This window comes from Eptatretus burgeri, chromosome 4, assembly GCF_056783735.1.
Source record: "Eptatretus burgeri isolate ZD-2024b chromosome 4, Ebu_testis_v1, whole genome shotgun sequence".
NCBI classification, from domain to species: domain Eukaryota; kingdom Metazoa; phylum Chordata; class Myxini; order Myxiniformes; family Myxinidae; genus Eptatretus; species Eptatretus burgeri.
Window position 1 is genome coordinate 65823995 of NC_140964.1, and position 26660 is coordinate 65850654.

At 43.9% G+C, this 26660-nt stretch overlaps 1 protein-coding gene across 1 annotated transcript in view; it reads right to left on the reverse strand.

Annotated features, from left to right (window-relative positions):
• The window catches only part of NOS1 (nitric oxide synthase 1), a 105554-nt gene that overhangs the window by 17230 nt on the left and 61664 nt on the right, over positions 1–26660 (reverse strand). Inside the window, exons 13-19 of the mRNA XM_085878498.1 lie at positions 9769–9873; positions 9495–9562; positions 8777–8872; positions 5187–5361; positions 4881–5019; positions 2988–3066; positions 1008–1183 (exon numbers count right to left, since the gene is read on the reverse strand). Coding sequence (XP_085734624.1) covers positions 1008–1183; positions 2988–3066; positions 4881–5019; positions 5187–5361; positions 8777–8872; positions 9495–9562; positions 9769–9873 — 838 coding nt within the window. The remainder of the gene's footprint in view (positions 1–1007; positions 1184–2987; positions 3067–4880; positions 5020–5186; positions 5362–8776; positions 8873–9494; positions 9563–9768; positions 9874–26660) is intronic.

A 26660-nucleotide genomic window follows, 5' to 3' on the forward strand; every position in this document is an offset into this window, starting at 1 on the left:
ATTAAAAAAAAAAAACTTTATCGTTACGAAATCGTTGCGGCCTGTTCCAAGTCAAAGCATGGTTGAGCAGGCCAAAAACAGATGGCGGCTTCAGACCCCCAGCGAGGTTACCCAGGAAACGCTTTAAGACCCACAGAGTGAGGTGGCCGAGCATCGCCTGATGAAGGATATAATTAAATAAGGCCGTTAGTCATCTTCAAAAGGGGTGTTTTAATTAACCCAAACACCCAATTTTCACTCTTGCACTTCCTTGGAGTTTTCTTAGCATGCACGCAAAGTTGCAGGCTGCTAGGTTTTCGTTTTGGAGTTATGGAGGTGACACACATACATTGTGACACACACACACACACACACACACACACACACACACACACACACACACACACACACACACACACTACCTTTTATAGGTCGAAATGACTTTGCCCTTTCACATTTTGACCCAAAATTAAATTATTTTCTCCATATTCTAATAATAAAGGTTTATTGAAAACTTGATGACAAAAGCTCGAATTATGAAAAAATAAAAAAGGTATGGCGTGGAGAGATGTACAGAAAGATAGACACACACACACAAACGATTGCAAAACCCCGTCTCCCGCTGCACAGGGGGACGAGCTAATGATCACAGCCGAGGCAACAGCAACAGCTATGTGTTATAAAAGATCCCTTTTTGCGTTTTTTTTTTGTTTTTTTTTACTTCATTTTACATCCTCATAGCGAATCACAGAGAGACAAGCAACATGCTGTCTTTTGATTATATCCATCAACAAAGTGACGGGGATGCACGGCTAGTAGATCTAAAAAAGAAAAGCAACCTGCATGTCAGAAAAGCGAACCAACCTTCTACGCCTACAAGAAGCAAAACGCTCCTCTTGGGTACAACGGCTTGAAGACATGAAGGCCACCCCATTTTCATACCTCCTCTCCATTGTCTCCAGGAATACACTGATAGCTCCCCAAGCTGCAAGTTTGAAACATAATATGCTCAATTCTCTTCATCTCACCTTGTTCGTCCAATATCTCCAGCTGAACCACCCCAGAAGGCACATCGCAGAGTCGTTCAAGCAATGCAGCCACCATGACAGGCTGGTTGGTGGGAAATATTCCAACATGATCCCCGGGTCGATATGAAAGTGCCCTCTCGTTCCCAATATCTAGTCGCACTCGCAGAGTTGATCGACTATATGGTGGGCGAGGGAAAGACAGCCATGAGAGAAGTTCAGCAAAGTGGGTTTAAGAGGAAAACAAAATTGCTCAGTAATTGCTAATAATACTTCACAAGGTTATTTATGATCATGAGAGCAAGATACATCAGCAGCAGCAATCTGGTTACCCTAACCAGAGAGGGTATTGCATTTGGGTCAGTTTGTCTGTTACTTGGCAAAAAAAACAAATTTTTGACAAGTATGTTGATCGCCTCCATTTGTTTGTTTGTGTGTTTGTTTGCCTGTCCGCTCGCCTCCTGCCCAAACTGAACATTTCAGAACGATCCATTGAGCAGAGATTAATGCCACCAACCATTTGCACATCAGTTCACTGAATTCAAACACCTATTCATTTTGAGGTCACCGTCAACCAAAAGGTCAACATTGGCCAAATTTCTAAAATTCTCAATTTTCATCCGATTGACTTGAAATTTGAAGAGCATTTGCATATCAAGTGTGGACGAGTTATGACAAAACAAGGTGGATGAGTTGAATAGGTGACAAGAACAAGCGGAATGGATTTTGGTTTCGATCCAGCCCATCAGTGGGATACAAAATGTGAACTGTTCCACCTGGCAGAGGTGTGTGCTCTCCCGAGTGCCATTCTACTTCGTGATGCTTTTCCAAGTTGTCACTCTATGAGTGATTTGTCATTTGTCCGTTTGTCTGCCTTTTTGACCGCAAAGAACTTTTGTGTTTTTCTCCGCAACCGCTTGTCGGATTGAGACGAAATTTTCACGATTGGTGCGACTACTCATGTAGAATGTTTTAGTGATAATTATGACGTCATAGGTCGCGTGGTGTGTCAGCCATATTGGAAAAACGAAAAAAACTTTAGACTTCTATCTCTGAAACCGCATCAAGGAAAAAAAATTGAAACTTGGCACATAGCAAGTACTCCTCTTGGGGAATGAGAGGAATTTTTTGATGAAATTATCAGTGCCCTTGTTATAACGTTATAATTGCAGATGTAGAATGCCAAATCCGATCAGTATGAAAATATTTGAGGGTCATCTTAGGATAAAATGGTCTACAGAAAAAAAAATTTCATGATGTCATGGGTCACGTGATTCGGCAGCATTATTGTTTCAGAAAAAAAAAAAAACCTTCAAAAATTTTCTCTTAAGTGGCTGTTAGGGTTTTACACGTATGACCACCTGTCCATGATGAACAAAAAAGTTCACAAATATGATATCATCGGTTACATGGTTTGGCAACCACATTGGATTTACCCTAAAACCTATAAAAAGTACACCACTCAAACAAAGTCCTGGTGAGGGTGTGCAATCTCCGATTGCTCTTTTTCGTGTTTTCGGTTTGATTCGTTGCAGAGTGAAATCAAACTGTAAAACTCCTGCCAGCTGGAGGTGCTTTATTGTCGAGCTCATCATTTCTGCGTAGGATGTAATAAAGTAGCAGCATGGATTTAAATAATCCCTTTCATTCTACAAACATTGGTCAAAAGCTTCAAAGTCTTCCACATTGGTAGAAATTTCCGAAAAAAAATTTATGGTTATGGTTTCTGAAGATTTTTCCCATCATCTACCAAACCTCTTTCAATTAAGTTGAAAATCATTTCGCAATGGCTGGTTGATCAATGTTGGACCTGAGTATTTGCACAAAAACCACTTTCAGGGAGTCAAGGGAGGGCTTCCAACAAATAAGATGACATGGAAATATGTAATCAAAAGGATGACCTGACTGCTGTAGATTTTGTTTTGCAAATGACTGATAGAGAGTGAATTAAAGCATAACAAGAACGAGGAGGGTTTCACTTGCCTGGATTCTCTGCTCTGTAGATTGTCGTGGGAGATGAATCGAGCCAGGAAAACATCCCGCTTATGCACACGTGTCAAGGCTAGAGTGGTGGTGAATAAAATTGCTTTCAAACCATGTGACAAGGAAAGTAGCACAAGAAGTAAAACATGCCACTACTATGACCACTCCTCATAATTTAATGGCCCCAATTATTCTCACATTCTTGTATGGTCGGCCAAATAATCTTTTTGGTCCAAGTCTTTCCCGAATCTACTGACCAGGCCTGACATTCCATTTAGGTGTTGGAATTCGAAATTTGTTCAAGATGCCGGCGATCGCTCGCCTACGCTTTATGAAGGACCCCGTGCGATAGTTAACATCCACAATGAATGCTGGCAGGCAGGACACCCAGTTTAACGTCCATTCATTGGGACGGCACACACACACACTGATCCATTGATGCCTCACCCTGCCTGCAAAACACCAGCGCGACAGTTCATAGCTGAGATGAGATTCAAACCCAGGCTGTGCAGATCAAAGACAAGCGTGCATACTTCTTGGACTCTCGGCTATTCTGCCAGCCCAACAAGGAAAAAACCTTTTCATATATAATCAATTTTTTCACCAAAGGTAGCTCTGCACTCCTCATTATATATTTTTTGTATGTTCCATGGATGAGTTTGATGGAGACTTTGTAGTTATTTAGCACTTTATGTTAATCAGGGCGAGACATCATTGTATGTTTTTTCAAATAAATTGTTTATTCATTTTCAAACAAAACTTAGTGCACACTCCAATTGAGTGAATCAAGTGTTTTTAATCCAATCAAAAGCAATAATGTATTGTTTGGATCACAACGTTCAAATGCAAGGAAATTTCTGGCTCCAGTCGATTACACGATAACTTACCTAGTCACTGAGCCAACTTGTGCCACAAAAATGTGTCATATTAATTTATAATTATCAGACTGGAAAGGTGTCTGGTGTTGAAAGGTTTAAAAGTGGCTCCGCAAAGCGGGCGTAACTCCTCAGCCCCTTGACGCAAACCAATTTCAAGATGGTGGCCATATTGAAAATCACAGCATGCCCATTTTCGAAAGGAACCTTCCTCTAGTCAACCCCAACACACCCAGCAAAAATGGATTTAATCGGACAAGGCGTTCTCCTCGAAATCGACGGAAACCAATTTCAAGATGGCTGCCATGGAGGCCACGTTGAAAATCGCAGCGTGCCCATTTTAGAAAGGAACCTTCCTAAACTCAACCCCATTATATCACACAAAAATGAAATCAATCTGTCAAGCCATTCTCAAGTTATTGTCCAGAAACCAAATTCAAGATGGCTGCCCAAGCCGCCATATTGGATATTGCATCGCACTGAATATCGAAAGGAACCTTCCTCCACTCAACCCCAACACACCCTGCAAAAATGGATTTAATCGGACAAGGCGTTCTCCTCGAAATCGACGGAAACCAATTTCAAGATGGCTGCCATGGAGGATACATTGAAAATCGCAGCACGGCCATTTTTGAAATGAACCTTCCTCTACCCAGCTCCAACACACCCTGCAAAAATGGATTTAATCGGACAAGGCGTTCTCCTCGAAATCGACGGAAACCAATTTCAAGATGGCTGCCATGGAGGCCACACTGAAAATCGCAGCACGCCCATTTTGGAAAGGAACCTTTCTCAACTCAACCCCAACACACCCTGCAAAAATGGATTTAATCAGACAAGGCGTTCTCCTCAAAAATGACGGAAATCAAAAGTTAACAGACGCCCGGACGGATGTCCGGACAACGCCTATGACAACAATACCCCTTAACCAATTCAGGCTGAGGGGGAAAAAAAACAACATTGTATTTTAACTTAGACCAATGGCAGTGCCTTAAGTATCTTGTCAAACTTCAAATACCAGAAATTAGTCCGAGTGTGGTGGTTCGCGGCACCAGCTGGAAACGGTGTTTGCTCCATACTTGACTGGCTGGAGTCAGTGGGGCTGTCGCAGTTTCCAAATTCATCTCATCCCCCACGCAAAACACATCACATGCAGCCTGTATACGGTATGCACACGGCACCCACACACACACACTCATCGTGAAACAACGTACCACAAGGTGTTGCCTCTGCAGGGGTGCTGTTGAGATGTTATGAAGATTTAGAAGAGATAACAGAAGACTGCAATCAGGTACAGGTGACCATCACAGCCGGAGCTGCTAACCTGGACGGCCTTTTGGGCCCAAGAACAGAAGGCCAGTTGCTGCCCACAAAGCTCATCTCCCTCTGAGATAGCAAGGATTCGCTCTCCACCGAGCTCCTCGAGTATGAGATCCATCGCATGTGCGAATGCACAGAAATGTGGGTACGCCTGTGAGCCCAGGCCAAACACAGAAAACCTGCAACAAGGCACATGTTTTAACCTCGTCATTGAAAAGGTCCATCCGGTATACAAGGAAAGCAAAAGGTTGTCTGACCCATCAAATCTGAGTCCCCAAACATACCATGATTGATGTTCTTCGAGAGCCTATCCTTTATCAGCCTGATAATGTAAACCTCTTCAAAATAACCTAATCATAATTGTCAGGCTGAAATCTACAGATAAAGTCCACAGGCCTTTTAGACCTTTTGCAATTATTTCCTATACCAGTTATGGGCCGCCCATCTATAGGTGTGCTATTACCTTTCTTGGCACGTTCTTTTCCTGCACAAAAGGTTGAATCATTTTTAGTGGAAGATCTTTATTCTTGGTTATGTAACAGCTTAAAAAAGCCTTATGGTGGTCCATGCATGGGATGATAACACAAATAATAATTGCATAAAATGAAACTTGGACACAGGAGACCATTGAGCCAATTTTGCCATTGCCATGTCCACATTCCATTAACTCAATCCATCAGTGAGCCTGGTGTTGGCTTAGTGGTTAGGGTGGTGGCTTGGGATCCCAGGGTCCTGAGTTCAAGCCCCGTTGGCCGCTGAATTAATACACCAGGGCGTTGACTCAGCCTGTCATCCTTCCGAGGTCGGCGAAATGAGTACCAGTGTGTACTGGTAGAGGGGCACTGCATCAGCGACACAGTCACGCTTCCAAGAAATGATCGCTTCCCCGGCAGCTAAACTGCCATACAGGAGTAGTAGAAGAAGAAGAAGAAGAAGAAGAAGAAGAAGAAGAAGAAGAAGAACCAGAAGAAGAAGAATCCATCAGTTTAAGTGTGGTCCATGTACTAACTGGATTCTTGCAATTAAACTAATCCAACTTAACAATCCACATCTCTTCAACTTACATAATGATATTATGTGGAAGTGGTGGAGAGATCCACAGCTAGTCTTGTCAAACGTGCACTGAAGAGGCAGTGAACATCCTTTAGGACAATATTGTCTTTAGGACTTTAGGGCAGAATAGGACAAGATTGTTGTGTGAAACCTCCCGTAACAGGCGAGGCCAGGTGGAGGATTTGTGACATTTAACATTAAAGGCACAAATGAACTTGGAAAGTGCTACATACTTTTAACGAGGACATTACACAGGCTGTTTGGCCAGAGAGTTGTAGGCAAAAGTGTTAAAGTCAGCTGTGGAGCCCTGGAGAGGGGAGGGGCAGGGGTGGCCAATAACATGGCACCACCCACTTTGAGAGGGCAGCCAATGAGTGCGACCCGTCATGTATGAGGGCGGTCCCGAAGGTGAAAAGGGCCCTGTCCACACTTCCGTGCAGCAGTTGAAGTTCGACCTTGAGAGATCCACATCTATCTCTATCTCTCTCTCCTTCGCTGCCAGATAGAGAGACATGGATGGATACCACCTCCATCTTCTCCTCCCCTGACCTCATCAACATTCTCCACCCCGAGCCACACTCTGCCTTGTATACCTGCATGCCATGAGCATCCTGCACGCCACCAACTGAAGCCTGCTTCAACAACTCGCCTGCTTCTTTGTTACTTCCACCACCTAAGGTGAAGGAGGTGATGTTTTCACCCATTTCTGTCCGTTTGTTTGTTTGTCTGTGTGCAGGATATCTCAAAAAGTTGTGGACGGATCCAGATGAAATTTTGTGGACAGTTTGGGTGTGCGACAAGGACCAATTGATTCAGTTTTGGTGAATATTCAAATTTGCATCTGGATCTGATGAGTTTTAAAGTGATTCTTCACCATTGAGAGATCCAGTTGGGTCAAAAACGATATAGTACTGTATTGCATGATATTTAAAAAATGTATTTGGTCCGATATGTTCTCGTGGATCAGGCACTACGTGGCGGAGGTATGCGCTCTTCCGAGTGCCCTTCTAGTTAATGGTACGAGCCTGGTATTGTGGCGCCATAGTGGGGAATAGTTTCCAATACATAAGTGCGATTTTTCGTGTTTTACCTTCCCTATTTCTCTATCTACATGCACCAGATCAATCTGAGTACTGTTGTCTCGTTAGCCCCATGTCAAAACCATTTTAATTATAAGAAGCGTCTTCTGGACTTTTATCCAGATTACCAGCGCACAATGGCCTACTCTATTGTGAAATACCATAGGATGTTTGAAGTTCACAAATTAAATGCAGACAGGACAGCCAGCTTTACTTCCCCAACTGAAGAACGGCTTTCTCCGAGATACAGCATCCACTTAAGGCATTGCATAAGGACAACATGAGGATAGCAGTTTTAATTGGCTTCGACTTCATGGTGTGGGGAGAGAGGTGGATGGGACGATGGCAAATCAATGATCAGCCAGCATGGAGTTGGAACACATGGACTCGACTACTTCACATCTGAAATCTGACTGTTCAAATACAATTTTAAGAGATCGGTGAGCACATTTTGAAATTAGACATTCAAACATGAAACCATGCAAATGTAGTGGAAGCCAATGATGCAATGGCACAAAAACTGGTTGTAGTTGGGAAGATCCATATTCACAAATGAAGACACCACCAATTAATCCAGCTTCCCAGAAATAAGGCTTAGGTTTCACATTTTGATCAATGAAAGGTCTTCGTCTGGGTCTGTGCAGGTAAGTATCCTTCCAAATGCAGAGAGACATCAGTGATCACAATAAGCAAAATGTGAGACCCAACATCGTTTTCATTATTCCCTTGTGTGTGACGTCACAGAATAGGGTCATACCGCATCGTGTATAAATTAATGTCGATTCGTGAATGCTTTGTTTATATTTTGATGACATTTTTCGCATTTTTTTATATTGATGCGACCTCTTCTTAATATGTATTAAATGGACAAAAAAAAATCATTACACAAGTCCATCAATACACATGACTCTCCACAAGCAACATCACATGCAAATGATGAAAACAACGCTTGGCTTCACCACCTGCTTATTGCCTTCATGTGACACCTGCCTCCCCTCCAGAAGGATACGTAACGCCTGGCACACCGTTCAGATGAAGACCACTCAGCAGTCAAAATGTTGGACCTGAGTCTTGCCTGCTGGACAACTTTGCGGTTGGTGGTGTCCTCCGCTTTGAAAAGTGACACAATGGATAACAAGGTTGCAGATTACAAGTAAAGAAATTTTGAGTTTGTTAAAACATTAAAAACTATAAGCTCCATTAACTGTTTCTCCATTTGAGGATATTGCGTGGTAGCCCTCTAGAGCTCCCATATCTATAGTCATGCACTGCAGCGACAGATGCTGATGAGACATTCGGATCGGAAGTGAGTGGGAACACTGTGCAGGAGTGATGAGCATTTTATTTTCTTCACTGGTACTTATTTGCTTTGCAAGCTATCGTGACATACACAACATGATGGGTTATGATGTTAGTGCCGTGACCTGAGTTTGTGGCGAGAGAGAAAAATCCCAAACAACACCTTGTATTGGCCAGTCGTCCTGTGCTCTGAAGACTGTCCTGTCGATTTGGCTGCTGAATGCTCAAAGATACTGCAGCTCCTTTGGCACCCATCTGCCTTGGGGAGGAAACACTACAAGTCAAACAGTGAGAATCCACAGAAGAGGCAGGTGTAGGGTGAGAGGGGGGAGGGAAGGCAGAGAGGATGAAGAATGGGGAGCTAGGGGTAGAGAGATGGAGACGGAGACAGAGGGACACACACACACACAAACGCGTTGGAGGAGAGTGCTGCATTTTATTAGGAGGGGGGAGTGAGGAGGGGACAGAGTGAAAGAGAAGGGGGGGGGGAGGAAGAGGAAAATTTATAACAAAAAGACAGTCGTGGGGTGGAGGTGGGGTTAGCAAAGAGAATATGTGATGCTTAATGACCGAAAACGAAAAAAAAAAAAACCAAAAGATGAGTGTGATAATAATTACAATGATAATCATTACGAATAGGAAGACACCATTAAAATTGGCAAGAGTCTGGACATGTTGGTTATGAATTTGATGATCATCAGAGGTTATAGTATAGGATCCAAAAGGTTAACAGTTGCCAACAATAATTATGATAATTATTGTTGATAATGATGACAATTGTGAAAAAAATTTCATGTTAGCCATACTATAGCTGTGGGACAATTTTCTGTATAGCTGTTGTGTTGCTGGATATACGCTCAGGACTGTGGACACAAGATCACCTTTCGGACATTTTCCCATTTAAATTCAACACTTGTCGCTTCATTTCCACCAGTGCTTCGTAAAATGCCTGTTGGGGGTAAAGGTAGTGTAGAACCAGGTAGTAACAACTGTAAAATGGATTTCAGAGAGAGATATTCGTCTCAAATTCTAATATTTCACTGCACAGTGAAGCAAAGGATGAGGTTGATGATGAATGGTGGAAACTTGGTTATAATGGCCACAGGGTTCCATGGTAGGGTGCAGGGTCTTTAGTGGTTGCAAGTTGACCTTCACCTCTCCATTTTCTGGAGCAACACCACTCCCAAAGGTGCTAGCGACGACCAGGACAAGCTCTGTATGCTCCAAAAGAATCGCATCGTACTCATTCATGCACCACACCTGAATATGGGGTGCCACGACATGCAGAGAAAAGTAAAACCTCATTGACTGAAGCACAGGGAAAATGGTGTCGTTGCTGTGATTTCACAAAAAAAAACGTATACATTTTTAACTAAAATCAATTCAAAGAGCACTCTCATTCATTGATAATTATAATGAAATGGCATATCGAAACATTGATTTGATAAACAATCCGTGAAGGAACGCCAAACCTGGTGGAGAGTTCTCTTCTTGGTTTATGTTTCACCTTTAATGAAGTGAGTGTGGATGGTTAAGGGGTGTACCCGAAGATTGAAAGTGCCGCCTTGGAGGATTCATCACTTTGTCACATTCATATGAGCAAAAATACGTCACATCCATTTGTTGAATGGTAAAGTATGGTTAGTATAACCAAATAACTAAATCACAGAGGATAACAGTGTAGTTGTAAAGAAATGTTAACAACTTCAGATGCAACTAACCAGGATACTCGAAGGGCAAGGCTAAGCTATGACATTTTCGTGATTGAATGACCTTCAAAAGGTCTTGTGTTCCATCCAAATACAAATATACTCCAAAGGAAAAGGTTGGATATGGATTGCATTTAGAATGGCAGAGTGGGATTGAATGGGCAAAACATGTCAGCTGCATGAGGCCAGAGACCACACCACTACTTATTCACCATTTATTTGGATCCTATATATATATATATATATATATATATATATATATATATATATATATATATATATATATATATATATATATATATATATATATATATATATATATATATATATATATATATACACACACACACACATATATAGATACTATTGGGGTGTGCTTACACATTGTGTAAGCACATGAACCGTGTTTCCCCATTGTCTCGGGTCGCTCATCTGCATTTGAGTTTTTTTAAAAAAAAATCTTTATTTATTTATATTTTAATTCACAGATGCTTTCTGACGGTTCTGTGATTTTTCCCGGTGTATCGGCTTTGATGTCTGTCGGCGCACAAAATTGTCGTGCTCCCCATTGTCTCAGGTCACTTACCTGCATTTTTTTCATTTATTTATATTTTCATTTATGGATGTTGTCTGACGATTCTGTGATTTTTTTTTTCTGGTGTACTGTCTTCAATGTCCATCGGCATGCAAAATTTCATCTTTCTACGTCACCCGAAAGGTACCGATCTTTTATATCAGTCAGTGAGTCAGTGGTTAGAAAGATCTTTATATATGAGATACGAGCAAATACAACCCGTCGCTTCGCCGATGGGGCAATAAATGGGGAAGGGAGGAGAAAGAGGGAGGGAGAGAGAGAAGAGGCAAGTGTAGGGTGAGAGGGAGGAGGGAAGGCAGAGAGGATGAAGAATGCGGAGCTAGGGGGGGAGGTGAGGAGAGCAGCACTTCACCAAACGTTGCTATTCACTGTGGAAGGGAGGGGAGAGAGAAAGACACACACACATACACACACACACAGAGCGACAGAGGTGTGGGAGGAGAGTGCTGCATTTAATGAGGGGGGAGCGAGGAGGGGACAGAGTGAGAGAAAATGATGGGGGAGAGGAGGAAAAAAAAAAGACAGGTGAGGGGTGGAGATGGGGTTAGCAAAGAGAATGATGTGTGAGGCTTAATGACCGAACACGAAAAAAAAAAAACGTGTCAGAACAGCTGTACACACAATGACACAACAGAGTTTGTAAAGTAATCTGCTGGCACATCTGCAAAAACTTTGATATCCTAGTTCCAGAAATTTTTGTGGGAAAATGACCCAAAAGCAATCACTGAAAACGGTGAAGTACCGCTCACGTACGATCTTATGATCCCATCGGGCGTGAACATCGAAAACAAAGCATTGCGACCAGATATACTTAGATACAAAAAAAGAGAAGAAGGCATTGCTAATTGAGGTGTTAATATCAGTGATTTTGGGCTGACGATGCAGAAATCAAGAAAATGACCAAATACCAAGACCTCAAGCACGAAGTGAAAAGATCCTGGAAGCTGAAGAATGTCAAAGTTGTTCCCATTATGACAAAAGAACCTCACAGAGATATTAAAAACCATCCCTGGGAATATCACTACAAACGAACTCCAGTTGGAAGCTGTCCTGGGCTCAGTAACGATCCGGAAGGGAGCACACAGCACTTCACAGTTTAGTCTGTGAATCGTGACCCCTTACCGAAATGAAGGTGGATGCTTTGAGTCCACCCTGGGAAGACTCCATTCCACATTCTGAAACCTACATATGTCAATACCAATCACGACACACACACACACACACACACACACACACACACACACACACACACACACACACACACACACACACACACACACACACACACACACACACACACACACACACACACACACACACACACACACACACACACACACCATATTCCGTTATGGTAATACAGTTTATACATGTACAAGGAAATACAAGGAAATCAGACACAGGTGGAGGCCATTCAGCCCATCATGCCTGCGCGAACACCATACTATTTTATCAACACAAGATCCAAAGAAGAAAACACAATTTTTTTTTTAATCTATGTATTTTAAGTTTTTGTAGTTTTTTCATTATTTATTTATTTATTTTAAAATGCTTTTTTATTGTATGTTTTTTATTTTTTTCATCTTCTTCCCCTCAGGGGAGGGGGCATGGACTTGGTTAAAAAAACACACATCAACCACACAACACCCCTTGACGAGACCCCTACCAACAGTGCACTCCATACACATGCACACAATCACCCATCAATGCTCAAGCTACCAAAAAATTCTGCCAACATCCCTATACCTCAATATCTCCATAACTTCCAGGTACCTGTCTAATTCTAATTTAAACTTATCGACTGTTTCTGGTGCCACAACCTTTCCAGGGAGGTCATTCCATGCATTAACTACTCTTGATGAGTAAAAGTCCCCTGCTTTGCTACCGTCTTGACTCTCCACTTCTTGACTCTCAAGCTCTGGCCCCTGGTCCTATCACTGTCTACTCTGATTAATAATTCATCTGAACTTATCTTATCTATACCTTTCATTATCTTAAACATCTTTATCATATCTCATTGTAACCACCTCTTTTCGAGTGTATAAAGCCCTGTCTCCTTCAACCGCTCATCATAGCTGAGTCTAGCAAGGCCCGGAATCAATCGAGTAGCTCTGCGCTGAACCCTCTCTTTGGCATCTCTGTCCTCCCTGAACTGTGGTAACCAAAACTGCACATAATATTCTAGATGTGGCCCTCACTAAATTCCTGTACAATGTTAACACCACCTCTTTTGATATATAAATGATCCCCCTCCGAATACAACCTAAAACCCTGTTTGCTTTCCCTAAAGCTGCCTGACGTTGTGCTGCCTGCTTACCTCCCGTATCTATTACCACCCCCAGATCATTCTTCTGTGTGACACGCTCCAAAATTACCCCTTGCATCCTGCAATCTCTATTTTCATTGTTCTTTCCCATCTCCAACACCTTCCCCACAACTGAAGTCAAACTAACAGGTCCATAGTTTCCCAATTCTTCTCTGAATCCTTTCTTAAATAATGGTGTCACATTTGCTACTCTCCAATCCTCCGGTATCTGTCCTGACTCCAGGGAACTTTTGAAAATGTCTGTTAACATCTCGCTTACCTGCCAGCCACCTCCACCTCCATTAATACTCTCTTGTGCATATTATCTGGACTCGGAGCCTTATCTATTCTTCGATTTCCGAGCTGTTCCTTTACTTCCTCCACTCCAACCTGGATCTTCTGTAAAATCCCTTCCTCACCTCCTTGATAGATACTCTCAGCTATTGGCAATTCTCCTGACTGTTCTTGTGGAAAAGTGCTCCCCGAAGTCCACTTCCTTCATCACATTGGGATCGTTATTTAAAATGAGGTCTAACACTGCACTCCCCCACGTCGGCTTATCTACATGCTGGGTTCAAAAACAATCCTGGACTAAAATTAGGAAATCCTCATCTGCTCTGCCCTTTCCCTGTTCCAACACACAATCTATCCCTGGCAAGTTAAAATCCCTCATAATAAATATTCTTCCCTTACCACTAAACTTTACTTACTAAACCTGGTGTTGGCTTAGTGGTTAGGGTGGCGGTTTGGGATCCTAGGGTCCTGAGTTCAAGCCCCATTGGCTGCTGAATTAACACCAGGGGGTTGACTCAGCCTGTCATCCTTCCGAGGTCGGCGAAATGAGTACCAGTGTACTGGTCCCAGTGTATGCCCCGGTTAGAATAGGTGTACCATATCCCTGTGTGTCGTAAGAGGCGACCAGGGTTGGCGTCAGCAAGGGCATCCGGCCATAAAACATTGCCTCACAAAAAGCCAAACCCCTGCACAGCAGGGAAAAATGGCTGTAAAAACGGTCATATACCACATGCCCTTTTGAATTCTTCATTCACTCCTTCCTCCTCTTCCTTCACACCTCGAGCCCTATAAAAACATCCTCCCAGTATCTTACTGTTTTTACAATCTCTACCCATACAGATTTCTCAACATTTATTCCTTCCTTATTGTCACACTTTTCTCTAGATGCAATGCCGTCCTTTACCCAGATTGCTGCTCCTCCTCCTCCTATCCTCTCCTTAATCAACCCCACCTGGTATTAATTCAACAGCGAAGCAGGATTTGAACTCAGGCCCCTCAGATCCCAAGCCCAACACCCTAACCATTAAGCCAACACCAGGCATACAAATAACTTCCCGACTCCTTGAAAAGTGTTCATTTATCCAATTCGGACATATTTGAGATTTTGAGCGTCTCCGGGAGGTGTATGTTTAATGTTTATCATCGCGTGCCAAATGAGCCATTTCTTATCAACTGTTTTGGTTGAGTGCTTGCTTGAGTGCTTAAGCCACTTGGCGAGCACATAAAATACATAAAAACGACAAACACAAAGATTTACCTTTAAACAGAGATCTTTGAAAGAGGAATTCAAGTGGGAAATTAGCAAAATTCAATTGAATAAATAATATATGAAGGCCCAGAAAACAAAATGTCAATCTCTGCTCTCTACCTTCACAAACAGATCACGGCAAACACGTGGCCGGATTAACCTTATTGCTTTTATTTTATACATGTATCGATCTCGAAGTGAGGGATGAATTATATTGAAAGGAGATTGCACAAAAAGGTAAAACAAAAGGATGTACTGTAAAAATAAAGTTGCACATTTTCAGTGGATGAGACACCTCCCGAGACACCAACTGAACAGGACCGCAGGGCCCAACACTGGCGGAAACGTGTCTGTCGAATCGATGTTCCATTGAGCGCATGGGTACAATCACCGAAATGAACAACCAAGCAGCTTGGAAGGCGCTTGCCAAGTGGCTTAAGCAGTCAAACAAGCACTCAAACAAAACAGTTGATAAGAAATGGCTCATTTGGCACACGATGAACAACAGATTAAACATACACTTCCAGGAGACGCTCAAAATCTCAAATATGTCCGAATTGGATAAATGAACACTTTTCGAGGAGTCGGAAAGTAACTTGCATGTCTGGTGTTGGCTTAATGGTCAGGGTGGTGGACTTGGGATCTGAGGAGCCTGAGTTCAAATCCTGCTTGGCTGTTGAATGAATACCAGGTGGGGATAACTGTGCTTGTCATCCTTCTGAGGTCGACAAAATGAGTGCCAGCTTGCTGGTATCCTGTGTCGGAGTGGCGACCCGTCCAGGATTGTGCCCAATTGCCAAGGAGACTGCTTCGGCAGCACCAGCAACGCCAACACACAGACGAACCATGCAAAGAACAAAAGAACCATGTAAACAACCATGCAAGAAAAAAAAACAAAGAAAAGATCCCATTCATCTTGATATTTCATTCCATCAACCCTCGAGACAAGAACATCATCCAAGTTTTTACAGAATGACCCTGAATCCTCCTTGATTTGTCCATCAACTCATCTCATCGAAGCGGGAAATTTTTTGGTGAACTTCCCTGGTTAAAACACCATTATCCTTTGATCTCCCACTTGGAATGTTTAAGTGTTCACAGAGTTGCTGTAACACCTACCCTTTCATCAAGACAACTACTTCACTCTCAGGACCTAAAACCAAAATTAAAGTCATGGACCATTTCACCTGCACCTCCACAAAATGTCATCTACAGAATCTCATGCACGCAAGTGCACTCATCTACCAAGTTTTGTCCGAATCTGTCCATAACTTTTTGAGATATCGTGTTTGATATCGATTTTAGCCCAATCACTCAATGATGAAGAATCACTTAAAAATTCTGAATCCGGATCTGGATCTTTACCGAAATCGAAAAAATTCTTCCTTGTCAAACACCGAACCTGTCCACCTCGTTTCGTCTGAATTTGTCCGCTACTTTTTGAGATATTGTGCTAGATATAGTTTTTGGCTCCATCTCTCAATGGTTAAGAATCACTTAAAAATTACAGTGTCCGGATCCAGATCTTCATCAAAATCCAAACAATTAGTCCTTATCACACACCCAACCTGTCCACCAAATTTAGACTGAATCCGTCAACAACTTTTTGAGATATCCTGATCACAGACAAACAAACAGACAGACAGGAGTGAAAACATAACTTTGATGCTCCATCCACCTTCCGTGGCAGAGGTAACAAAACGTAATCTTCAGGATCAGCAAGTTGGCTCCCTATGGGATTAACGAGTGCATTTTCATTCCCTCAGACCTCCTGTCTCTTACAAATTCATAATCTCTTTCCAGCTCTGGGTTTTTTTTCCACCCTTTTATTTTATTTTGCCTCATCTACTACCCCTCCGCCTTTTTCCCCTTTCTTTCCTTTCTTCCTTTCTCCTCTTTCCCTGTTACCTTGCGCATGCAAAGTAAAAAAGTGGGATTAAGCAATTCGTTCACTTTGTCTTTGTAATGGTCTTTGTGGAACTTGGAATTGAGGCGCTTCTATTTGCACGTGTAGATGTGCGCAAAATGGCGCCAGGTCACTTCCTTGCAGCAGGACAAACATACGTCAGGCAATTCGTGAGCGGTATTCAACACAAAGGCTCAGAGACCACATGCGGCTGCTTCGTGCGTCGATCGTCCTCACTGACCCGCTATTTGATATACATGAGGCTCGGGGTCTGTTCCTCATGACCCAACCAAGAGCCATAGACCAGCGTCTTGCTTCACCACGCGAGCCAATTCACCTCAACACGAACACAAGAATCATGCTGTCTTCTCCATGCGTTGAAGGAAAGCCTGCCATAAAGCCCTGTTCTTACAGGCCATCTCCTATCTACGTTCTCTATTGACGGCATGCACCCCTCACTCTGCACGCAACCCCTCTTCACACTGACATAGTGCGAGTGCTCTCCCGATCTCTCGCCTCTAACTGATGTCACACCAAAACCCGTTTCCTCCTCCAGGGCATGACTTGCTCGCATGAAACACGGGAAGGCGGGGCCTCCACCCGCTCGGCATGTTTGGCTAGTTTCTGACGTCACGCCCATCAATCATCGGCCTTGGGGGTGTGACTTCGCCCGCCATCACATTTGGAGGCGGGGCTTCTGCTTGCTCGGCATGTTTGGCTCGCTTGTAAATGCAAAATGTAGGAATAGGTTACAGGGGGGGCAATTACATACTGGGGGAACTTATTCTTAATCCCAATCTAATTAACACCGTACCACCCCCTGTGTGGTGACACGCAACACTGAAGCTCACAGCTTCCCTACTTAATTACATCGAGAGGTCTCCTACACGTCCACGGAACAAACAACTCTAAGCAATGCTTACTTTCCTATTAAATTCTTCCATCTACCCCCACAACCGTAACAGAACCCCCCCCCCCCACCCTCAGGAATCGTAGTTCCTGCAAGGTTCAATGCAGGCATAAATTCCAGCCTTACCACTTACCGACTCACACCTAATTAGCCTATGAAATTAATTCGGAGGGGCTGTGGGAAGCGATCCGTAGCTAACTTACCTATTCTTCTTAAAATTCTACACTCCTGAAACACAATTCAAATATTTGCAAATCTCTTGATTCCTCGCTCCTAAATCCTGGGGTGGGTAGGAAATGTCAGAGAAAACACAAACCCACAATAAGAGACAATAACCAAAACAAAAAACTTTTTAACATTTAAACAACCCCCTTCTAAAGACTGTGTCCATCGGTGGATGCCACTGTCAATGCAATTTCTACAAAATTAGCATGATGGGTTTGAGGGTGATAAAAATAATAAAATGTTGGCAATTAAACTTGATTAAAAATAAATGTATTGTGATAAATCTTTCATGGAAAATGTACTCAAATATGACATTATCATTACAATTCTACGTGCTTGAACATGTATCTATTTTCATTTACATCATGTTATATCCATTTTCTGCTTTGAAAGATGATCAATCTGCCTAGTAAAAGTGTCCAAAACAGATTGACCTTTGAAGTAAGCTTTAATTATTATTCAGTGTACTCGAATCGCCTATCATTTAAATTTATTCTGTTTACTAAGGGATTTTTATGAAATAATTAATATAAGGCACCAGCAGGTTTGATTGGAGATATTATTTTAGCTCTGTTGGAATGTTGGTCGAAGGAAATATCCAGATGTGTTGACTATGCCTCTGACAGCTTCAGAATATATATAACTCCCAAGCCTGTGCAAAAGCGGGCTAACCTTCTCCTGTTCCATGCCATAAAACTATGTGTAATCCATCATTGTACCGAAAGGGCTGCAGTCTTGACATCATTCTGTGCCGGGAGAGAATTTACACATCTGGTTCCTGAAATTATATGTTATAATCCTTCAAAATTAAGCTGATTGCTGCACAAAAGCTGAAAATGATCTCTACCTGGAAACATTCAACCTGACAAAACTGCGGCACCAGCATATGGGATCGAAAAAGAACTACGCCTTACTGAATCCTACATAAAGAACTCAATATTTTCATGTATTTTAGAATTTGGAGGAAGACTGAATTGTTTGCCTCGGAGTTCCTCATATACACACATGTATTTGTTTGTTTGTATTTTTTTATGTTTGTTTGTTAAAGAAATGACTCAAATGTACAGGAGGACTTGAGAATTTCTTCGACACCACGATACCCAATGTTACCTGCAGAGCCATTCCAATTTCCCTTTTTCAAATTTCTGCAAGCCCTGTATCTCTGGTACAGATTAGTGACGTGGATTCAGTGAACCTTCCCGTACTCACTCACACACATAAATCCAATATAAATCATTCATTCCAACCCTGCAAGGCCATGGTTTAAATGTTATTACACACATGTGTGATCCTCAGGGCAGCGGAGAGGTACCGTACAACAATAATGGTGGGAGCACTTCCAGTTGTGGTGTCCGCTGTCCAAAAACAAGTCGCCCGACTTACGACCTCTTTACCCTACCCCCCCCTTCAACTATTCGGTCCCAGACAGGTAACCAGCTCTTTTGCTGTATGCCTCATCAGGGAGGGTCTCCACACATCCAGGCTTTCACGGCCTCATACAGGTTGCCTGGGGTTTCCTTACCGCTGGTCGCCTAAATCAGACCCTGCTCTCTGACGAGTCTCCATTTCTCTACACCATCCAGGCTCTCTCGCAGCATCATACACAACCAGCTGCCAGGGACAAATTGCCTCAGGGGGAACCGCAGTCCTCCAGAGCTTGATCCATTCCTGTGGACCTACATATCTTCACCACCCACACAAACCAACATCTCATTTCCTCCCCCGCTGTCATTCAATTCTCAAACATTGCAATGCAAAAATGGTGATCATGTTCCTATATTGCCATGGCCTGCTTACAGTCGTGCTTCCAAGAAATGATAGCTACCCCGGCAGCTTAGCTGCCATAGGCAAGAAGATGGCCTGCTTACATGTAATAATTCGCATTCATTCTCCAAAAACAACTCAATTATTTTCACATAACAGACATCAATACCACAAGACAATTCTGGTTTCCAAACTAATCCCTTTACTGGTCATTGAGTCACCCTCGCTCGCTCTCATCCTAAATACCCATGTCCCAATTTCTTACAAAAATGAACCCTTGGGACAGTAAGCATCAAAGCACTTTACCCTAAGTGTAAGTCCTCCCAGGTTGGTCGGGTCTAAAAGTGTCATCCACCCCTTCTAAATTTTCTTCGCACCCTTTTAATCCACCCCATTGGATTTGATGCTTTCAAACTCCCTGGATTCTATACTTTTTATTATTTATTTATTTATTTTTAATTTGTCAATCACTCCAAAATCTTGAAGATCACCCTGGCTAGTGATTGGGTGCAATTGCAGACTTTAAGCACACCATCGATGAGGTGTTAGCAGCAGGATCGATGCCTGCACCCCTCTCCAGGATCTGGTAGACAAATTTCTCTCATTCATTCCCGAAGCCGACATCCTCCTCCGGGATCCGGTGGACCCAAATTTCTCTCATCCTGTCCTGATCGATGCCTACATCTTCCTCCGGGATCTGGTAGGCCCAAATTTTTCTCATTCGTTCCCAGAAGCTGATATCCTCCTCAAGGATGAACCGTGGTCACAGCCATAATCCAGGCAGACATTGCCACGGCCCAGCGGATCCAGCCAAAACTGCACCTCCTGGGCACGGCAGGCCAAGGGCGAAACAAGGCCACGACCGGCCGACCCACAACCAGCATGAGGATAACTCCCAGGCTTGCACAAATACCGGCAACCACACTCCGCCATCCACGATAGACAAAAGACAGATATATATATATATATATATATATATATATATATATATATATATATATATATATATATATATATATATATATATATATCTCTTTTGCAGCCTGTGGCTGCTGGTTGCATCATTCGTTGGGACGTGGCTATGCTGCTGATGCAGTGTCCCCCTTACCAGTACACTGGTGCTCATTTTGCCGACCTCAGAAGGATGACAAGCTGAATCAACCTCTTGGTGTATTTGAATTCAGCGGCCAACGGGGCTTGAACTCAGGACCCTAGGATCCCAAGCCACCACCCCAACCATTAAGCCAACACCAGGCTTCAAAAGCCAGATAAACAGCCACTATGGTTCACGCAAACACCATCACCCAACCCCAGGCTGTTACGTTCGTCTGCTCGGCCACCCGCAACGAGAGTTGGAGTGAGTTGGGATGTGTTTTGGCTTTGTGCAACTCTTCATGTTTCTCTTTCATCTTCCCAAAACACCATATACTTGCCCTCACTTTCTTTTCAGCTCTTGTGAGCCAGCTCTGAGTCGATGATCACCATACCGGCCACGTTCGGCAGCAACGTGATATCAGCTGCATTGTTAGCTCTCTCATGATACAACTTCAAAAGGTTGGCATGGTAAATTTTGGTCTTGCCTTTGACAAAGATGTTGTAGTCCATCTGGTTGACTACTTCCTGGATTTCATGTGGTCCTTGCCATTGGAGCGTCAACTTTTTGTGCTTGTTGGGCGGAGCAATAAAAATCTGTCTCCAACCTTAAACTTTCTGTCTCTGCCTTTCTCATCATAGAAATGCTTCTGACTGCTTTAAGCTGCATGTAGACTCTCTCCCGCAGGTCGGCAAGTGTCCTCCAGTCGATTACGCAAGTCAAAGACATATTGGTAGGCATTATGAACCTCTGACATGTTCTTTCCAGTTCACAGTTCCTTCAACAACTGCATGGGCCCTCTTACAATTCTTGCATAGAGTACCTAAATGGTGAGAACCCAGTACATGCTTGAGGAACCTCTCTGTAAGTGAATAGCACCACCTGAGGGTACCTGTCCCAATCATGTGGTCGCTCTTCACACATCTTCCTCAGCATGCCCTTCGAAACCCGTTGACCCGTTCACAAAGTCCATTGCACCTGGGGTTATATGGTGTCATGAAGCGTTGCTTCATTGCAATAAGTCGACACACCTCCTTTGTCAGGTCCAATGTAAATTGAGTACCTCAGTCACTGAATACCTCTTGTGGGAGTCCTACTCAGGAGAAGACTTCCAGCAGTGCTTCCCTACCCCTCCCCATCTTAATATTGGGGAGCACAATTGCTTTAATGGTACCTAGTGGCACCATCCACAATCGTCAAGATGTACCGGTTGCCCTTATCAGACACTGAAGACAATGGTCCAATCAGGTCCATGGCCACTCTGCGAAAGAGCAACTCTATCAACAGCATAGTTCTCAATGGTATCTTGGAAACCCTCCCTTTGGGGATGGTCCTCTGGCAGATGTCGCAAGACTTTCAGATTCTGCTGACATCACTCGTTATCCCTGACCAGTGGAAGTTTCTCATTATTCTGTCAGTTTTCTTCGCTCCAAGATGACCTCCAACAATCGATTTGTGTACCAATTTCATCACGGCCTCCCGATACTTGGTCAGAACCATGATTTGCTTTACCTCGGTCGTGTCAGTTGTGGAGATAGGGTGTAAGACACCTCTGTGGATGTTGAGCCTGTACTTGCTCTTGTCTCGTGTCTGATGATCTCTGTTATCCTGCATCTCCTTCCACAACCTTTGAAGTGATACATCTTCCTTCTGAGCTTGCTCGCGCTCTTGCACAGTCACTTTGGGAATGTCAGATTGTGTCACCCTCAATGGTTTGATGTTGTCCTTGTTGCGCTTGGTCACTGCTGCTTGTGCCAGCTGTGGAATCCAGTTTCGACCTGGATCCTTGACCTATCGTGCTCCTGGTATATTACTGATCACAAGATTACAAATTGAGTCCTCCATGCACATGACCTCCACCTCTCCTATGTGGTAAGGTGTATCCACGTGGATCTTTGCAACTGGATAGTAATGCAATGTACCATCGATCAGCTTGCAGGAATAGACCTTGTCAGTCATCTGCCTTGTCATCAGGTCTTTCTTCACAGCTGCACTTGTACATCCTAAGACTTGGAATACTGTCACTTTCTGTGAACCCACGTAGCCTTCATCTATGGTGATGTTGCCTTTGGCAATGCCAGCGGTGGTTTCCTCACACCTGCTGAAGACCATAGGTGTTGACTGAAATCCTCCTTTGTTCACCTGGATCTCTTCAGGACACTTTTGCACAGCTGATGCAGACTGCTCTTTCGGCTCTGCTGTCCACATAACATCTTTCCTCTGGAAATCGTGCAATGCGCGAGCTGCCTTCAATTGTGCCTTCATCTGAACAGCCTTCCTCAATTGACATTTGGCCATCATGTGGCCTTTCTTGTTAAAATGGAAGCATTCCCTCTCGCTTTTACTAAATTGGGGCTTCGTAGGCTGAGATGGGTCAGTCTTGTGCAGAAATTGTCAAACCTTGATTTCACTGTGACATCCTTCTTCTTGACTGACCTTGGAGCAATACACCCACCATGTGCTTCAATATACTGCTCAGCCAAGGTTGTCATCGCTTCAATTTTCTGAGGCACTCTCTCTTGTATGAACAGGGCCATCTCCGTAGAACACACTAAAGAACTGTTCATGAACCAACTAGTCGGGTTAATGCTTCAAAGCTACGTTCGCACTTTGTCATCAAAGTCCATTGTGTAAAGCACCGTCTCAAACGTGTCATGAACTGAAATGCAGTTTCATCTTCCTCAATTTAATTTCTCTGAACCTCTGGCGATTTCCCTATTCTGTAAGTTTATACCTCTTCACCGAGGCCACTTTCAAGTGATCATAGTCGTGAGCATTCTTCGAGGACATACGGGAATACACCTGGAGTGCCTTGCCTGTCAGAAGGGGGCTGAGACTAACTGTCCAGTCCTCTCTGTTCCAATGTTGACTCACAGCGAAGCGCTCCAATCTCTCAAGGTATGCATCCAGCTCATCGCATTTCTCATCAAACGTGGGGAGCTTCGGCTTCTTTGCTATTACTCGTACATCACCAGTGTCAAGAGTGGTGCGAGTACGTGTAGCTGCTTCAATCTCCAACTGTATTCTTGCCAATTCAATCTTCATTCACATTTCCTCCTTCATACATTTGGCTTCCCAAGAGAGTTCGCCACACTCCGCATCCTCTTTGCGTTCCTCACACTCCGTTTGTCTTTCCTCATATTCTGCCTCATCTATCCGTGAACGTTCCTCACGCCCCATTTCTTCTTTGTGTGCACGTTCCTCACGCTCCGCCTCCTCTATCCGTGCACGTTCCTCATGCTCCATTTCCTATATCCATGCATGTTCCTCACGCTCCGCCTCCTCTATCCGTGCATGTTCCTCACGCTCCGCCTCCTCTATTGGTGCATGTTCCTTACGCTACATTTCCTCTTTCATACGTTCGGCTTTCCAAGAGCATTCACCACACTCCACCTCCTCTTTGCGTTCCTGATGCTCCGCCTCTTCTATCCATGCACATTCTTCACACTCCGTTTCCTCTATCTTTGCACGTTCCACTCGCTCTGGTTCCTCTATCCATGCACATTCCACTCGCTCTGGTTCCTATATCCATGCACATTTCTCACACTCTGTTTCCTCTATCCATGCACGTTCCTCACACTCCGTTTCCTCTATCCATGCACATTCATCAAACTCAGATTCCACTATCTTTGCACGTTCCACTCGCTCTGGTTCCTCTATCCATGCACGTTCCTCATGCTCCATTTCCTCTTTGAGTGCACGTTCCTCACGCTCCGCCTCCTCTATCTGTGGACATTTCTCACACTCTGTTTCCTCTATCCATGCACGTTCCTCACACTCCGTTTCCTCTATCCATGCACGTTCATAACACTCAGATTGCTCTATCTTTGCACGTTCAACTCGCTCTGTTCCCTCTATCCATGCATGTTCCTCACGCTATGGTTCCTCTATCCATGCACGTTCCTCACACTCTGTTTCCTCTATCCATGCACGTTCCTCACACTCCGTTTCCTCTATCCATGCACGTTCCTCACACTCCGTTTCCTCTATCCATGCACGTTCCTCACACTCCGTTTCCTCTATCCATGCACGTTCCTCACACTCCGTTTCCTCTATCCATGCACGTTCCTCACACTCCGTTTCCTCTATCCATGCACGTTCCTCACACTCCGTTTCCTCTATCCATGCACGTTCATCACACTCAGATTGCTCTATCTTTGCACGTTCCACTCGCTCTGGTTCCTCTATCCATGCACGTTCCTCACACTCTGTTTCCTCTATCCATGCATGTTCCTCACGCTATGCTTCCTCTATCCATGCACGTTCCTCACGCTATGGTTCCTCTATCCATGCACGTTCCTCATGCTCCATTTCCTCTTTGAGTGCACGTTCCTCACGCTCCGCCTCCTCTATCTGTGGACATTTCTCACACTCTGTTTCCTCTATCCATGCACGTTCCTCACACTCCGTTTCCTCTATCCATGCACGTTCATAACACTCAGATTGCTCTATCTTTGCACGTTCAACTCGCTCTGTTCCCTCTATCCATGCATGTTCCTCACGCTATGGTTCCTCTATCCATGCACGTTCCTCACACTCTGTTTCCTCTATCCATGCACGTTCCTCACACTCCGTTTCCTCTATCCATGCACGTTCCTCACACTCCGTTTCCTCTATCCATGCACGTTCCTCACACTCCGTTTCCTCTATCCATGCACGTTCCTCACACTCCGTTTCCTCTATCCATGCACGTTCATCACACTCAGATTGCTCTATCTTTGCACGTTCCACTCGCTCTGGTTCCTCTATCCATGCACGTTCCTCACACTCTGTTTCCTCTATCCATGCATGTTCCTCACGCTATGCTTCCTCTATCCATGCACGTTCCTCACGCTATGGTTCCTCTATCCATGCACGTTCCTCATGCTCCATTTCCTCTTTGAGTGCAGGTTCTTCATGCTCCACCTCCTCTATCTGTGCACATTTTCACGCTCTGTTTCCTCTATCCATGCACGTTCTTCACATTCCGTTTCCGCTAAACATGCACATTCCACTCGCTCTGGTTCCTATATCCATGCACGTTCATCACACTCACATTCCTCTATCCATGCACATTCCTCATGCTCCGTTTCCTCTATCCATGCACATTCATCACGCTCTGATTCCTCAAACCATGCACATTCCTCATGCTCCGTTTCCTTTCCTCAATCCATGCACGTTTCCTACACTCCGTTTCCTCTATCCATGCACATTAATCACTCTCCGTTTCCTTTCCTCAATCCATGCACGTTCCTCACACTCCGTTTCCTCTATCCATGCACATTCATCACGCTCTGATTCCTCTATCCATGCACATTCCTCATGCTCCGTTTCCTTTCCTCAATCCATGCACGTTCCCCACACTCCGTTTCCTCTATCCATGCACACTCATCACGCTTAGTTTCCTTTCCTCAATCCATGCACATTCCCCACACTCCGTTTCCTCTATCCATGCACATTCATCATGCTCAGTTTCCTTTCCTCAATCCATGCACGTTCCTCACACTCCGTTTCCTCTATCCATGCACATTCATCACGCTTTGATTCCTCTATCCATGCACATTCCTCATGCTCCGTTTCCTTTCCTCAATCCATGCACGTTCCCCACACTCCGTTTCCTCTATCCATGCACATTCATCACGCTCAGTTTCCTTTCCTCAATCCATGCACATTCCCCACACTCTGTTTCCTCTATCCATGCACATTCATCATGCTCCGTTTCCTTTCCTCAATCCATGCACGTTCCTCACACTCCGTTTCCTCGATCCATGCACATTCATCACGCTCTGATTCCTCTATCCATGCACGTTCCCCACACTCCGTTTCCTTTCCTCAATCCATGCATGTTCCCCACACTCCGTTTCCTCTATCCATGCACGTTCCCCACACTCCGTTTCCTTTCCTCTATCCATGCACATTCCTCACACTCCGTTTCCTCTATCCATGCACGTTCATCACACTCAGATTGCTCTATCTTTGCACGTTCCACTCGCTCTGGTTCCTCTATCCATGCACGTT